This window comes from Corvus hawaiiensis, chromosome 33 (genome assembly GCF_020740725.1).
Source record: "Corvus hawaiiensis isolate bCorHaw1 chromosome 33, bCorHaw1.pri.cur, whole genome shotgun sequence".
Classification (NCBI taxonomy): Eukaryota; Metazoa; Chordata; class Aves; order Passeriformes; family Corvidae; genus Corvus; species Corvus hawaiiensis.
The window spans coordinates 73,879-89,162 of record NC_063245.1 but is presented as its reverse complement, the minus strand read 5'-3'; the positions used below and the strand labels follow the sequence as shown (position 1 = coordinate 89,162).

Below are 15,284 nucleotides of genomic sequence, written 5' to 3'. Positions count from 1 at the left end.
GAATTTTTATCCCACTTACCCAGCTCGGCTCGGAGTCGGTCTGGAAAGGAGAGAAATTCCAGTTATTGGCACTTCTTCACTGGGAGTTTTCCAGGTCAGACAACCCCAATCCATGGAAAATCCAGCCACACCAGGGGTTGGTATTTGAATTTTTGAATTCCAATTCAGCATAAAGAATTAGTGGGGTTTAATTAAAATAAGCGGGGTTTATATTTGTGGGTTTCAATGAAATTATCCGGGTTTTTATTTGTGGGGTTCTGTATAATTATATCTCATATAATAGATGGGATCTAATAATATATAGCCAAATATAATAATAAAAAATAGAGTATTATATAATAACAACATTCTATTATATAGATTATGCAACTATATCATTTATATGCAGTACAGTAAATATAATGTATGGGGTATATAACACCTCACTACTATGATATATAATACATATCTATTTTACATATTACGTATAAGGTAATATATATAATATATTATTGTATATCGTATATAATATAATGATATATAAAATGATAATGCATTATATTATAATATATATTATATCACACATTTAATGTAATATAACAATATAATGCAGTATAATAGATTAATATAATTATTGTATTATATTATATTATATTGTTATATTATATAGTATAATGATTTTATATACTGTATATCATTATTTTTATATATATTATATAGATAATACACATAAAATATATTTATATTTTATTTCTTATAATTTATTTTCAGATTATATAACATTTTTAATATGAACATTTTAAGAATTGTGTAATATGCATAATGTATGATAGCTATATAATAGAAATATAAAAATTCTATTTTTAGAATTTATATTGTGATATATTAATATATTATGTCTCTAAAATATATATAATACATGTATTATAATATATATAATACCGACAATATTATTAAAATACGCACAATAATATGTAATATATATAAATATACAGTTATATATAATGTATTACTATTTATCGAAAATTCAGGAGTGAAATTAAAAAATTAAATAAATAATTAAATAAATAATTGAACAAATTTAATTTAGGCCCAAAGTTTAGAATACAAAATAATTAAATCTAATTCAGTAAAATGTAGGAGTAAAACTAATTATATTTCATTTAAGAGCAAAATTAATTTAATTTAATTTAATTTAGGTGAAAAAATGATGGGGATTTAAAGTATTTCTTTGTCCTCAATTATTAAAGCTCTGACAAGGAGTTTTACTGGAAAATAGGAAATGAATCAACTGGAAAATCAAACGATTAGAAAAGAAATCCATTGGAAAGAAATCCATTTGATTTTATCCTCATATAATGATCCGCATCTCTTTTTGGGATAAAACAGCACCCGGGAAGAATGAAAGGAGCAGGAGAATTGTTCTTACCCAGCTGTGCCTTCAAACGGTCTTTTTCTGAAATAATTGAGACATTAATTGATAAATTTCTGTTAAAAACTTTAATTATGACGCGGTTTTGACCACTTTTTAGTCCCTCTTTTTTCAATAAACTTCAATAATACTTTAAAAAATAAATAAAAATCAGTAAATCAAAATGAAATGAAAATTCATGCATAAGGATTAATTAAAGTTAGTAAGTAAAGATAAGTTAAATGAAAAGGAATTACACAGAGATTAATTAAATTAAAGTAAATTAATTCTCCACCTCCCAAATCCACTTTCCAAAAATCCCGTTCTCAGCAGCTGGATTTTGGAATATCCCTCAGGCCCCTCAGGAAGAGCCCCAGACTTGTGTCATTTACAGACTTCCATAAATTAGCGTGGAAATAAATTTCAAATAATTCATTAAGGAGGAAATAAACGAATGAATTAAAGAGGGAATAAATTCCAGTTGAAATCATTGAGCTCCCAGCAGTGCCTCGGTGCTGCTCCCACAATTCCATGGGGAATTGAGGCTGAAGAGCCAAAAATTTGGGGTGAAATTTAGCAGGAAATGGGTCGGGGAATCATGGGAAGGTTGAAACATAATAAAATATTAATAATTAACATATTGTTGTTCAATATTTTACTTATGCAATATTTAATAATTTTGTAAGGTAATTGTATGTTATATAACATATTATAGAATACAGTTGTGTACATTTATATTTTATATAATTGCAGCTCTTATTTTATATTAATTAATACAGAATTATATTATAATACACTGTATTATAGTCTATTCTATGGTGTTCTATTCTAGATTAATTATATGAAGTAATTAATATATAATAAATACACGATCTAGTAATTAATTATATATTAACATACATATTAATGCATCATCGATAGCATTCGTTATATATTATATATTGAACATCATCTAGAAATATGTTAATATGTTATTTTAACTACGATGTGTTGCAATCATAACGCCGTTGTTAATTCTATTAATTTATCATTTTTACTATTCCGCCATCCCGTCCCTTGGAGCGTCCCAACACTTTTAATATTTTATTCAATTATTTGATGTCCATTATCTTTAGGGTGGCTGCAATGAATGGCCCTGCGAGATCTGCCCGAATTCGGGCGCCGTTGAGGGCTCAGCAAATCAAAGCTGCGACCAACGGCGCCCAAACCCCGCTGGGATTCCCATCCCAGCAGCCAGAACCCCTGGGATGAATCGTCTCTGATTCCCGGGAATCTTCACCTGTCCCCGCCTCCTTCCTCGAGCGCTCTGCAATCAGAGAGATCCAGGAGTAAATTATTGATCACGGCAAACATTTCTGTATTCCTACTGATTTCACATTTTTGAATCTTTTATTTATTTTCATCTTTGACGTGGGTTTCTATTTTATATAATTTATATTCATATCTCAGGCAATAGATATTTATATAATCGATTTGTGTGTTGGAAGTTCTATTATGGTCTATTTCATATTGTGTATTATACATTTATTAGTGAAATATGAATAAAATATTTCTATACAGTTTATCTCGATGTATTCTGTAAATTATATTTTATACACACTCCATTTTTATACATTATTTTTATATATTTTATATACGATACATTATCTATTTCTGTTTCATTTTATAAATTTCCATTTCATATAAAATAGACTTCTACAATAAATATATATAAATCCAGACATGCTTTTAATAATATTATTTGCTCTATATTTGCACATTGTATAAAATAATTGTATTAGTTTTGAAACAAATTTATATATAATAGATACTATAATTATAATAATATAATATATAGTATATTATATATACTATATAGAAACTTATTCTATATTATATATTATTATAATTATATATAAAATAATATCTATAATATATATAATTGTTATATTACAATATAATATATATTAAAAGCATAATATATATAATTTTTATAATATAATAATATAATAATAACCATAATAACAGCATATTATAATGGTATTATTTAATATAATAGATTATAATAATGTCTTATAATTGTATTATGAAATAATTAATATCTACATTTATATATCATAAGTCTATAGTTAAAATAATAGAAATACATTGCAATATATTTACTATATGTATAATACAGTTTTTCTCTCTCTTTCATATTTATTGTCTCATATTAAATATCTCATTTCTGTTTCTATTTAGGGGTTTTATGGCGTTTTTCCCTCCTCACCTGCTTTCCCGGTTTCCATTAAACTGCCTGGAAAAACAAACAATCCCCATTATTTTTTAACAAAACCCATCTTTCAAATATGATTCCAAATTCTCTCATTTTATAATGAAAAATGTATTCAAAATCCACAATCCCAGGAACATCATTAATATTCTGTAAATATCCCATCATCCCGGTGTCCTGAATCCTGAATTTAATTCTCCACCCATTAAGTTTTTCCGTCTCCCTCTCAATCCCACATTTCTGAATCTGATGTGGAAATGTTTCTTTTAAGGTCATAAATAATAATAATACTTTTTACAATAATAAATAATAATAAAACTTATAAAGATAATAAAAACATAATAACTATTGTTAAAATTAATAATTAGAAGTGAAATAAAATATTTAAAATAGGAAAAAATTAAATTACATAATTAAAAATCAAATCAAATTTAAAACATTAAAATAAAAGAAATATATAAATATAAATAAATAGAATTAAGTGACATTTATTTTAAATTAATTTATTTTTAATTTAAGGATTTCATTTGGATTTGGGCTTGTGGTGAATTAGAAGTGGGAATACTCACGTTTCATTTTATAAACCGCGGCCCCGAGAATTCCCAAATCCACACATAAAATGATGAGGGAAGAGATCATCCAGGGGGATGTGGAAGGGAAGAAGGAATCTGGAGAACAGAAAAGGAATTGTGAGATGAGGGAAAACAGGGATCTCCAGGTCACTGCAGGGTCCTGGGAATGTCCATGGGAATGTCCCAATCCCTCCCTCCCTCCTCGTGTCCAGGTCATTGTAGGGTCCTGGGAATGTCCATGGGAATGTCCCAATCCCTCCCTCCCTCCTCGTGTCCAGGCCACTGCAGGGTCTGTGTTCTCCCACTGGAATGTCCCAATCCTTCCCTCTCCAAGCTAAAATGGATCTCGGATGCACCGGGACACAACAAGGAATTTGTTCCCACATTATTCATCTTCCCACAGGTCACCGGCCTTGGATTGGGGCTCTGGGATCTCTCCAAGGGCAATGGACAGCAGCCACCACCCGATCCCGGCTGATCCCGAGGCCCAGGATCGTTCCGTGGTCAATGGAGACACAAGGGACAGCAGCCACCGCCCGATCCCGGCTGATCCCTCAGGGGTCACTCACCTGCAATCCGGACTCGGGATTCCCGCGTGGCGTTGAGCACCTCGTTGACCACCCTGCAGGACACTTCCCGGTCCGATCCCAGCTCCAGGCTCATGGAACTCACGACATCAAAGATGCCGGAGGAAGGGCCTGCAGTGCTCCGAGTGGTCACTTCCTCCGGCCGCGTCTGGCCTTGGCTGTCCAGCCAAACCACGGAGGGCGCCGGGAACCATCCCTGGGATCTGCAGGAGAGGCTGATGCCGTTCCCAGCGTGTCCATCCAGGAAAACCGAGGGCTCGGCACCCTGAGCTGCACAACGGGAAAAATCCAGCTCCAACAAAGGGCACACAAGGAATTCCCTGAGCAAACGGGATATTGGGAAGAAATTCTTTACTGGGAGGGTGGAGAGGGGCTGGAATGGAATTCCCAGAGGAGCTGTGGTTGCCCCATCTCTGGAAGTGTCCAAGGCCAGCTTGGACAGGGCTTGGAACATCCTGGAATGGTGGGAAGTGCCTCTGCGCATGGAAGGGGATGGAACAGGATGAGATTGAAGGTCCTTCCCACCCAACCCATCCCGGGATTCTCTGGCTCATGGCAGGAAGTCTCCATGGATTTCTCCATGATAATTTGCAGATTAATCAGATTTCTAATTCTAATTCCCATTAAATTGCTGGGAAATGGCTCTTCCTCTCCATCCTGGTTCCCGCTGGGATGGAGTTAATTTCTCTGAGGAGCTGCCTCAGATTTGGGAATGATGCCAACCATCCATTGTTTTTCATGGCTTTTCTTTCTTTCTCTTTGTGTCGTTTTCTTTTTCCTCCCAGTTTTTCCTGTTTTGATTTGGGTTGATTTCAGTTATTAAACTGTTCTTATCCCAACTCAGGAATCTTCCTTGGAATTCCTCCCTGCTCCCCCAAGGGAAGGGGAGTGAGGGGCCGGGAGGGGCTCAGCTGCCAACAGGGGTAAAACCATTAAAATCAGGGATTTTGACACCATTTCCTGTTCCATTTGTGTAACTTTCCCATCAATCCAAAGACACCTTTGGAATGACTTTGTTCTCTCCACAAAAAAGATGGAATTTAGCTCAGGTAGGATCGCCCTGATGGGAAATTTGTTGCTGCAATAAAGTGGGATGACACCGCGAGCAGGTGACAATTGGGATACTGGGCGGAAAATGGGGCAGAATTTTCCAGCTCTTTCCCTTCCTGGACAGAAATTCTTCCCCTCGGAGATATTTGTATGGACTGATAAGATATTTTTATGGATTGATTGGATACCTGTATGGATTAGTGGGATATTTATACAGATTGATGGGATATTTGTACGGATCCATGAGATATCTGTATGGATTGATGAGATATTTCTATGGATCGATGGGATATCCGTATGGATTGATGGGATATTCATATGGATTGATGGGATATCTGTATGGATTGATATTTCTATGGATTGATGGGATATCTGTATGGATTGATGGGATATCTATATGGATTGATGCAATCCCCACCCAACCTTCCCTTCTCCAGATTACCAGGCCCAGCTCCCCCAGTCTCTCCTCATCCAGACCCCTCCTCATCCTTGCACACCCTCTCCAGTCGATCCCTGTCTTTCCTGAATCCTGGAATCCAAAACTGAACTTCCTGAGCCAAATTGTGGCCGGGACAGACCCCAGATTTACCTGAGACTCAACAAATCACCTCTAGGAAAACAAGGATGGGAACAGTCGGAATGGGGACCCGCATTGTTCCACAGCTTGGTAAGAAATCAATAACCCAAATATCCCGGGGAAATTCCCGGGGATGCCTCTGACTTCATGGGAAAATGCAGGAATTCCTTCCCTGACACCCACCTGCCACATCCAGTTCCACCACGACCTGGTCGTACCAGTTCTCTAGGAAGACGCTGCAGGTGTATTCCCCTTGGTCTGAGGGACGGACGTTCTTCAGGAGAAGGGACAGATTTCCCCGGTGGAATTCCGATGGGAAAAACTCCGTCCTGCTCCGATAGCCCTCGAACTCCAGAAATGGATTCTGAGGGGTTTTCCCATCAAAAGTGGCCACTGCACTTTCTGTGGAGCTCCCAGAGAAGATCCACTGGATGGAAAGTTTCTCTGGGATTATTCTGCCTTGTAACTGGCAGGGCAGGACGGCTCCATCCCCGACGACTCCAAGGACAGGGCTGTCAGGAGGAATTATGCTGTACTGGCCTGCGAGGAGAGAGAGATGGGAAAATTGCCCATGCTGGGATCATCCAGCCCTGGAATGGTTTGGGTTGGAAGGGACCTTGAACGGCCTTGGGAGTTGGTGCTTATCAAAGTTCCCATCAGCGCTTCCTGTGGGAAACTGGGATGTGGGAATGCCAGGAAAACGAGCTGGGAGAACAAACAGATTTAGGCTAGGAATGAATTCCCTTCCTAAATAAAATTGGGATTGGGACAGAACCAGGGATTACCTGTGACCCCGGGAATGATCTGCAGGAAAACAAGGATGGGAAGAGTCACTGCTGGCTGGAATCTGGATCCCATCGTTCTGCAGCTCGGGAAGACATCAATAACCCAAATATCCAGGGAAAATCTCACCAGGCTCCTGCCAAGCACAGACACACAACGGGAAGAGGGAATCGAACCAGAGCCGTTGGTTTCTCTGCATTTATGGGGAAATCCTCTGAGGTGTTTCAGCCTCTTTGAGGGAAATCAGGAAAAGGGCAGGAGCAGCTGTTTGTAACGAAATTCCGGCAGTTGAGTTGTGATTCCCAGACTAAATCCAAGCCCAGGCAGATGTGGATAACCTCGGGCAGGGGAGAAACGGAGCCAGAATTCCTTAAAAAGCTCCTTCACTTCCCAATCCTGCTCCCAAACATCCACTGTGCCCTGAAACTCCGCACGTGGATTCCCTGACTCCTGTTGGCCTCATGGAAAGTTCTGGTGCCAGGTGGAGGAAGAAGCCGGAACCTCCGGAACGGATCCTCAGAATTCCCTGAAGCCGAAGAATCCCCAGCTCTGCTCCCAGCTCTGGATAGGCTCGAGCCCCTCCGGGTCCATGCTGGACCTGGAGATCCCAGAACGGAGCCCAGAATTCCAGGTGGGGCACAGCGGGACAATCCCTATCCTGCTCCTGCTGCCATTCCCAATCCCAGCCGGGTCCCACCTGGACACACCTGGGCTCATCCAGGGCCTTTCCCAGCTTCCCAGCCCCTCTTCCCACCTCCTGTCCCAGTCTCTTCCCTGGGCAGGACAGAGCTCCTTGGACATCCCGCTTTGATTCCCTGAGTTCCTCCTGGCATGGGATTGGCAAATGCAACCCGGGTGATAAAATCATGGAATACCCCGAGTTGGAAGGGACCTTTCCCAGATTTCCAACCCCTCTCCCCCAGGCTGGAGCCTTGGTTGTCCTGCAGGAGCTTTTCCCACTCCCGCTCCCATCCCTATGGGGGCCAATCTATGTCCAGCTCCACATTCCTGAGGAAAGCAGAGCATGGAATCTTCTAAAGGCCAAGCATGGGGCAGCAGAGAGCCAAAAATGAAAGTAGGGATTGGGATTGTGGGATGCCAGACCTCCCACCCTGATGTTTGTGTTGAATGATTAACCCCAGTGCAAATTCCCTTTTCCAAGAATTCGGATGAACAAAGGAAGAATAGAAAGGATCCAAAGCTCCAGAGCCATTTCTCTCTGGTTTTTGATTCATTTCTGTTTTATGCTCCTTCAAATAAAACCTCTCAAAAACAAACAAACAAACAAACAAAAAACAAAACAAAACAAAAAATGGCTAAAAATTAATTTTAAAAAGGGAAAATAAAAATAAATTCCATGGAAATCACAACCAACATTTCCATGGCTCATTCTGTTAAAAAAGGTCCCAAATCCCAGTATAGGTTTGTTTTAGGCATGAGCAGATTGTTTGATTCATTCAATTAAGGCAGCAAAGAAATTAAAATGAAATGATCTTTAACAACTTCCCTTAAAACCACCCACAGATAACAGGAATTCCCACCGAGGCAAAAAGAAATTCCAACCTGGAATCGTTCCCGGGGGGACATCAGGAACAAACCACCAGCTCAGTGTTCTCCAAAAAACCCCTCAGCGTGGACATTTCTCTTCCAGCCAGGCTTTCCTGAACAGCCAGATCCCGAATATCCATGTTAAATTCCACGTGGATCATGGAATTGTGGAATTTCTGTATTCCCTGGACACGGATCTTTTCCACATCTGTGAGGGGACAGACTCCACAAGTTCCCGCATTCGATCCTGTGAGTTTTGAAAAGGGACTTTGACCACAAAAGACTTTTTTGTCCTCAGGTGCAGCGTTCCAGCCAATCCCGACGGCCGGAGCCGGACATTCCAAAGGCTCTGTTTGCCGACAACATCTCCATCCAAAGGGCAGCAGGAAAACACTCCAAATCCGTCCCCAAAGCTGCAGGAAAACCAGAACCTCCCCAGCAGCATCTTTGCAGCGTTTGAGATTCGGGCGTTGCTTTATCCTGCCAGGACGTGCCGCGGAAATCGTTCCCTCACACCTGGATCTCGCCCAGACTTTTCCCAGATTTATCCATTAAAAACACTCAAAGAAATTCTCCTTCTCTGGTTCTGAATGGCACAATTCTCGGTATTCCATCTCCTATTGGTTATTGATCCCTTCGCCTTCAAGGCTGATTTCCTTCTCTGGTTTCTTATCGGTCTTTTCCCAGCCCGGGGATCTCCAGTGGCACCGGGGGCTGACGTCCGTTCATGTCCATTCATCTCCTCTGGATCTCCTGGCCGCTCCCGACCTGTCCACGCGGAACTCTCGGAGTCTGGGAATCTTCTCTTTGCTGGCTGGAGCCCATCAGGCCTCACCCAGCGAACCCCAAACCCTCGGTGAACGGAGTCTTTGAAGGAGGAACCTCGGTTTCCACCCGTCCTTGGCAAAGGGGAGCAAACCCAGCACTGGAGTGACCTCAACTTCTTAAAAGTTGCCTCATTTCCAACACAGCAGCTCCTTTTCCAACCTGGTTTTCCCAGAAATCAGAAAACAGCGGGAATGGGAGCTGGAGAATCCCAACTTGGGGGTGGATGGTCCCAGCAGGAGGACTCGCAGCTAAAATCGGGAATACACAACACAGAGCCCAGGGGGGAATCCACGGATATGGAAAAATCTGTGGAATTTAGAGCTTTAAAGTTCCAAGATTTTCCAGGTTTGGTTATTCCTGCACCAGTTTTATTTCTGGATTAGGGAGAGGGGAGGAGTCAGAACTGGCAGGGAGATGGAAAATGATTGGATTTAGGAGACTCTCACCCTTCAGGACTGATTAACGTCCAAATGGGGCTCGATTCCTGTTCAATTCAATTTCTGTGTCCAAAACTGTCGGAGGCCATACCTGGATGTAAAATTTGGGAATTTACTGTGATCCCAGCTGGGATCAAACACAGCTGGGACCCAAAGCCCAAAGCTCCAGACCTGTTTCCATCCCGCTTTTGATTAATTTCTCTTTTGTGCTCCTTCAAATAAAGATAAAACCTCTCCAAAAAGGGCTAAAAATTAATCTAAAAAGTGAAAGACAAAATCAACTCCGTGGAAATAACAATCAATGTTTCCATGACTGATTCCATTAACAAACGTCCCAAATCCCAATTATAGGTCACATTTAGCCAGAACAAGATTGTTTCATTCATTACCTTAAGGCAGCAATTAAACTAAAATCCCGATGCAATTCCCAACTGGAATTTGGCCGTTTTGCCACAGACAGCTCCAAATATTTTTCCCAACGAATCCTTCAGAGACTGAAAGGCCAAAATTGATCCAAGGCAGGGGTGAAAAAAGGGAATAAAATGGGAAGAAAGAGCAGATTTGGGATCATTTTACAGCCGATTTATTACAAATATTCCGTGTAACGTTTCCATGCTTTTCCTCCATTTTCCATGGCCTGTTTTTGCCCCCTGACACCTGAATTCCCTCATTTCCGTGGATCGGGGCTCTAAAGCAGCTGTGGCTGGTGAGGGAAACAGAAGGAGCCCGAAGTGAAGCACTTCTGGGGCCTTTTAGGACCAGTTTGGAGTCTTCTCTAGGGAGGAAAAAGGGATCAAATTCCAGGTTGGGAGCAATCCAACAGAACCCTCGGGATTAGCCTGCGCTTGGAAAGGGATATTGCAGTTCCAGGGGCTCGGAGAACAGAGCACACCCATAAAACGGGGCTGGAATGTCCAGAGAAACGCGGCAATCCGGGAGCTGCGAGGAGGGGCCGGAATTCCTGCTTGAACTGCGCCGGGAACGATGGATCATCTCTCCTTGGAGTGGCAACTACTGGACATGGGGGTGTTGTCTGCATCCCGGCGTCACGGACACTCAGCATTGCACGGAATCCCAGAACCACTCAAGTTGGGAAACTGGGATCACCGGGCCCAGCCTTGGACTCAGCGCCACCTTCTCCCAGATGGTCCCGCTTTCTTCTCCCCTTTATTTCACAATTCCTGGCATTCCAAGCCATTCCAGCCTCTGCTCCTCTCAGCTCCCAACTCTCGCCACAGAACTTTGGCTCCACCACCTTTTCCCTTTCATTCCACAACCCGTTCCCTTCCCCATTTCCTTTCCACTCTTGTTTTCCTTTCTCCCCTTTCCCCCTTGCTTTCACCTTTCCCACCTTTTTTCCTTCCCCCCTTTCCCACCTTTCTTTACCTTTTCCCCGTTTTCTCCACATTTCCCCATCAGCCTTTTTTTAACTTTTCCTGCATTTTCTCAACGTTTTCCCCTCTTTCCTTCTTTTCTTTACCTTTTCCTCCCTGTACCCTTTTTTACCTTTCCTCCCCTTTTTAAGACTTGCCCCCTTTTTCCACCTCTTTCCTTCCTTTTTACTTATCCCCCCCTTTTTTTTTACCTTTTCCCATTTTCCTTCTTTTCTGCTTTCCCCCTTTTTCCTTTTTGTTTTGCCTTTCCCACCTTTTTACCTTTCCCCTCTTTTCCCACCTTAGTTTTTTTCCTTCCCCCGTCCCCCTTTTTTCTTCTGCCCTTTTCCCTGTTTTCCCACCTCTTGTTTTTCATGTTCCCTCCTTTTTTTTTCTTGTTTTCCTCTTCCCCCCCTTTTTTTTTTGCCTTTTCCTCCTTTTCTCCCTAAATTTTTCCATTCCCTCCCTTTTATTTTGCCTTTCTCACCTTTGTTTTACCTTCCACCATGACGACTTTCCCCAGATTCAATTTTCCATCCCTGACATCCAGCATTTGCCTCTTCCCTCCATCCCACGGAGCCCTTCCCTCATCTCCTCCGGATTTAAAGCGGCACCGGCATCGGCACCGGGCGGATCCGGAGCGTCCCCTCTTCCCCTTGGGATACAAACGGGAAGAACTTTCCCGAGGGATCCTCCCCGGCCCCCAGCGACATCACCGCCACCAGATCCTTCTGCTCCACGTCATAAAATTCCAGCCGCTCTTCCTCCGAGTCCAGGAACACCCCGAGCGCGGAGAGACCCCGGCTCTGCTCCCTGAGCAGGCGGCTGCCGCTGCCGCTGGAGAAAAGCTGTCCCTGGGATGCGCGCAGAGCCCAGCAACGCCGGGAATGCCGGGAATCCCGGGAATGCGGCCCGGCAAGGCTCGGTCCGTCCCGCAGCACTCCCAGCGCCCAGTCCCGCTCCCGGCCCAGCTCCACTTCCCAGTAGCGCTTCCCGGCTCCCAGCGCGTCCCTCGCCACCAGCACCGGCACCTGGAGCGGATCCTGCGCATCCCCGAGATCCAGGGGCCGCGCCTCGGGATCCAGCGCCACGGGAACTGCGGGGAACGGGAAGGATCCCATGAGCGGAGCGGCCCCGGGAGCTCCCGGCGGCTTCCGCGAGGGATTGGGACATTCCCGGGAGTGCAGGGGATGCGGCCACTGAGGAACCGAGGGGCCACTGAATCCCTGAATCCCCAAATCCCAGAATCTCAGAATCCCAAATTCCTAAATCCCAGAATGTTTAAATCCCACAGTGGGTGAGGTCCTGGGATGGTTCAACAGGGAATTTGAACATTCACTGGAACAGAAGATGGCCATAGAATCCTGGAATCCCCAAATCCCAAAATCCCTGAATCCCTGAGTCCCAGAACCCCCAAATGCCCAAATCCCAGAACTTCGGAATCCCCGGATCCCAGAGGGGGTGAGGTCCTGCTGTGTTCAGCCAGGAATTTGAACATTCCCGAGAACCCGGGATGCAGCGACTGACAATCTGAGGGGGGCTCAGAACTCCCGAATCCCAGAATCCCTGAACCCCCAAATCCCTCAATCCCAGAATTCCCGAATCCCAGAATCCCTGAACCCCCAAATCCCTCAATCCCAGAATTCCAGAATCCCAGACTGGGTGAGGTCTTGGTGTGGTTCACTAAGGAATTTTGACATTCCACTGAACAAGGATGCAGCCACTGAGGGACTGAGGGGCCACAGAACCCCTGAATCCCCGAATTCCCAAACCCCTGAATCCCCGAATTCCTGAATCCCTGAATCCTGAAATTCCCGAATCCCTGAATTCCCAAATTCCCGAATCCCTGAATCCCCCAATTCCCGAATCCCTGAATCCCCGAATTCCCGAACCCCTGAATCCCCGAATTCCTGAATCCCTGAATTCCCGAACCCCTGAATCCCCGAATTCCTGAACCCTTGAATCCCCGAATTCCCGAATCCCTGAATCCCCGAATTCCCGAATCCCTGAATCTCCAAACCCCAGAATCCCAGAGTGGGTGAGGTTGGAAGGGATCCCAGAGGGGTCTCCCAGAGCTCTCCCAGCTGGATCCTTCCTCCGGACACAATTCCCTCTTTTTCCTTCCATCCATCCCACCTGGAATCGTGTCCCAGTCCCACCCCAGACTTGGACACCTTCCAGCAACCCCTTATCCCACATCCCAGTCTCGATCCCTGTTATCCACGGCACATTCCCGCCTTTCCAGCTCACCCGCGTGGCTCCGGGCTTCCCAGAAATCTACGAGAAGAAGAACGGAATTCCGGTTTTTATAGGGGAATTCGATACTTCCTGGACCGGAAGTATTTTGGCCCCCCAAAATTCTGATTTCATCACCCCCAAATCCCAGGAATTTGCATATTCCCGTGGGTTTCAGCACTTACCCAGCTCAGCTTTCATCTGACCTGAAAGGAAAAGATATTCCCATTAATTTTGTTGGATTTTCCCACTTTTTTCCCCAGTTTTTCCCATCAGAACAACCCCCAAGTGGGGAGTAAGAGGAAATTCCTCTCCATGGGCGGGTATTTCCCTGGATTAATTAGCTCTAAATCCAGGGATAACGTGGATTCCGATCTTATTTTTAATAAACTTGGGGCAAAATGCAAATTTATGGAAATTGTTTTTTCTTACCGAAGCGTTTCTTGAATTGGATTTTTGCTGGAAAGGAAAAGCAGGGAATGAGTGATGGGAAAACTCCACGGAAAAATGAAAATATCAGCGAGGAAGGCGTTGGAATTAGAGCGGTTATTCCTTTTGGGAATGGAGGTGGGAAATTTCCACCGTCAAATGTCAGGATTTAAGGAATTATGGATTTTTTCCCCAAAAATGGGAGGAAAGGGAAGGGAGTTTTGGAATTCCAGGTGGGACGTGCTGAGGGATGTGGGGGTGGAAGGAGATTTGGGGGTGGATTCCGTGATTTCGGGGTATTTTTCCAACCGAAATTCCATGGAACCCCAAGGGAGAGAAGAGAGCTTGGAGAGGTGGGATTGGGCCCTCTAATTAATCAAAATTTTAATTAAAATTAAACTGATTAAGCAGGGGATGGTTTTCCCTGAGCACCCTGCCCATTCCCAAGGAATATTTTAAGCAAATGGGATTTACCCGCTCGTTTCTTGGCTTTCTCTCCGTCTGGGGATTCCGGATCGGGGAATCAAAGGAATAACAGGGAGAAATACTAATTTAATAATGGTTATTAATTGTTATTAATAGTGCTCGTTAATATTTATTATTAATATTGTTTGTCGGTTCCTGTCCAAAGGGAAGGGGGAAAAGGGGGGGAAAAGGGGGAAAAAGGGGAAAAAAGGGGAAAAAAGGGGGGGGCAAAGGGAGAAAAGAGGGGGGAAAGGTGATAAAAGGGGGAAAAAAGGGAAAAAAAGGGGAAAAAAAGGGGGAAGAAGGGGGAAAAAGAGGGAAAAAAGGGGGAAAAAGGGGGAAAAAGGGGAAAAAGGGGAAAAAAGGGGAAAAAGGGGAAAAAGGGGGATAAAAAGGGGATAAAAAGGGGATAAAAAGGGGATAAAAAGGGGAAAAAAGTGGGAAAAGGAAAAAAGGGGGGAAAAGAGGAAAAAAGGGGGGAAAAGGGGGGAAAAGGGGGAAAAAGGGGGGAAAGGGGGGGAAAAGGGGAAAAAAGGGAAAAAATGGGAAAAAAGGGGGGAAAGGGGGGAAAAGGGGGGAAAGCGGGGAAAGAAGGGGGAAAAGGGGGAAAAAGTGGAAAAAAGGGGATAAAAAGGGGATAAAAAGGGGAAAAAAGTGGGAAAAGGGAAAAGGGGGGGAAAGGAGATAAAAATGGGAAAAAGCGGGGAAAAGGGGGAAAAAAGGGGAAAAAGGGGGGAAAAAGGAGAAGAAGGGGGGAAG

At 43.3% G+C, this 15,284-nt stretch overlaps 2 protein-coding genes across 2 annotated transcripts in view; both read right to left on the bottom strand.

Moving 5' to 3' along the window:
* Positions 1–9,025, bottom strand: part of LOC125318952 (butyrophilin subfamily 3 member A2-like) — a 9,527-nt gene extending 502 nt beyond the window's left edge. The window contains exons 1-9 of the mRNA XM_048289920.1: positions 8,774–9,025; positions 7,213–7,346; positions 6,611–6,967; positions 4,783–5,070; positions 4,211–4,309; positions 3,639–3,665; positions 2,670–2,696; positions 1,409–1,435; positions 16–40 (exon numbers count right to left, since the gene is read on the bottom strand). Of these exons, the coding sequence (XP_048145877.1) occupies positions 16–40; positions 1,409–1,435; positions 2,670–2,696; positions 3,639–3,665; positions 4,211–4,309; positions 4,783–5,070; positions 6,611–6,967; positions 7,213–7,285 (923 nt within the window). The 5' untranslated portion in view covers positions 7,286–7,346; positions 8,774–9,025. The remainder of the gene's footprint in view (positions 1–15; positions 41–1,408; positions 1,436–2,669; positions 2,697–3,638; positions 3,666–4,210; positions 4,310–4,782; positions 5,071–6,610; positions 6,968–7,212; positions 7,347–8,773) is intronic.
* Positions 9,026–11,862: 2,837 nt separating this feature from the next.
* Positions 11,863–13,832, bottom strand: LOC125318977 (butyrophilin subfamily 2 member A1-like). Its single transcript, XM_048289948.1, has 3 exons — positions 13,817–13,832; positions 13,647–13,673; positions 11,863–12,492 (listed from the first exon to the last, which is right to left on the bottom strand). Exons 1-3 carry the CDS (start codon positions 13,830–13,832, stop codon positions 11,999–12,001), a joined length of 537 nt encoding a protein of 178 aa, XP_048145905.1. The 3' UTR covers positions 11,863–11,998.
* Between the last annotated feature and the right edge of the window lie 1,452 nt (positions 13,833–15,284).

What these genes read in the sequence shown, in the direction of transcription:
- LOC125318977 (XM_048289948.1), bottom strand. An exon ending in GGAAGCCCGGAGCCACGCGG is followed by an intron (nt 12,493 to 13,646) that starts GTGAGCTGGAAA and finishes CGTTCCCCGCAG; the next exon opens with TTCCCGTGGCGCTGGATCCC.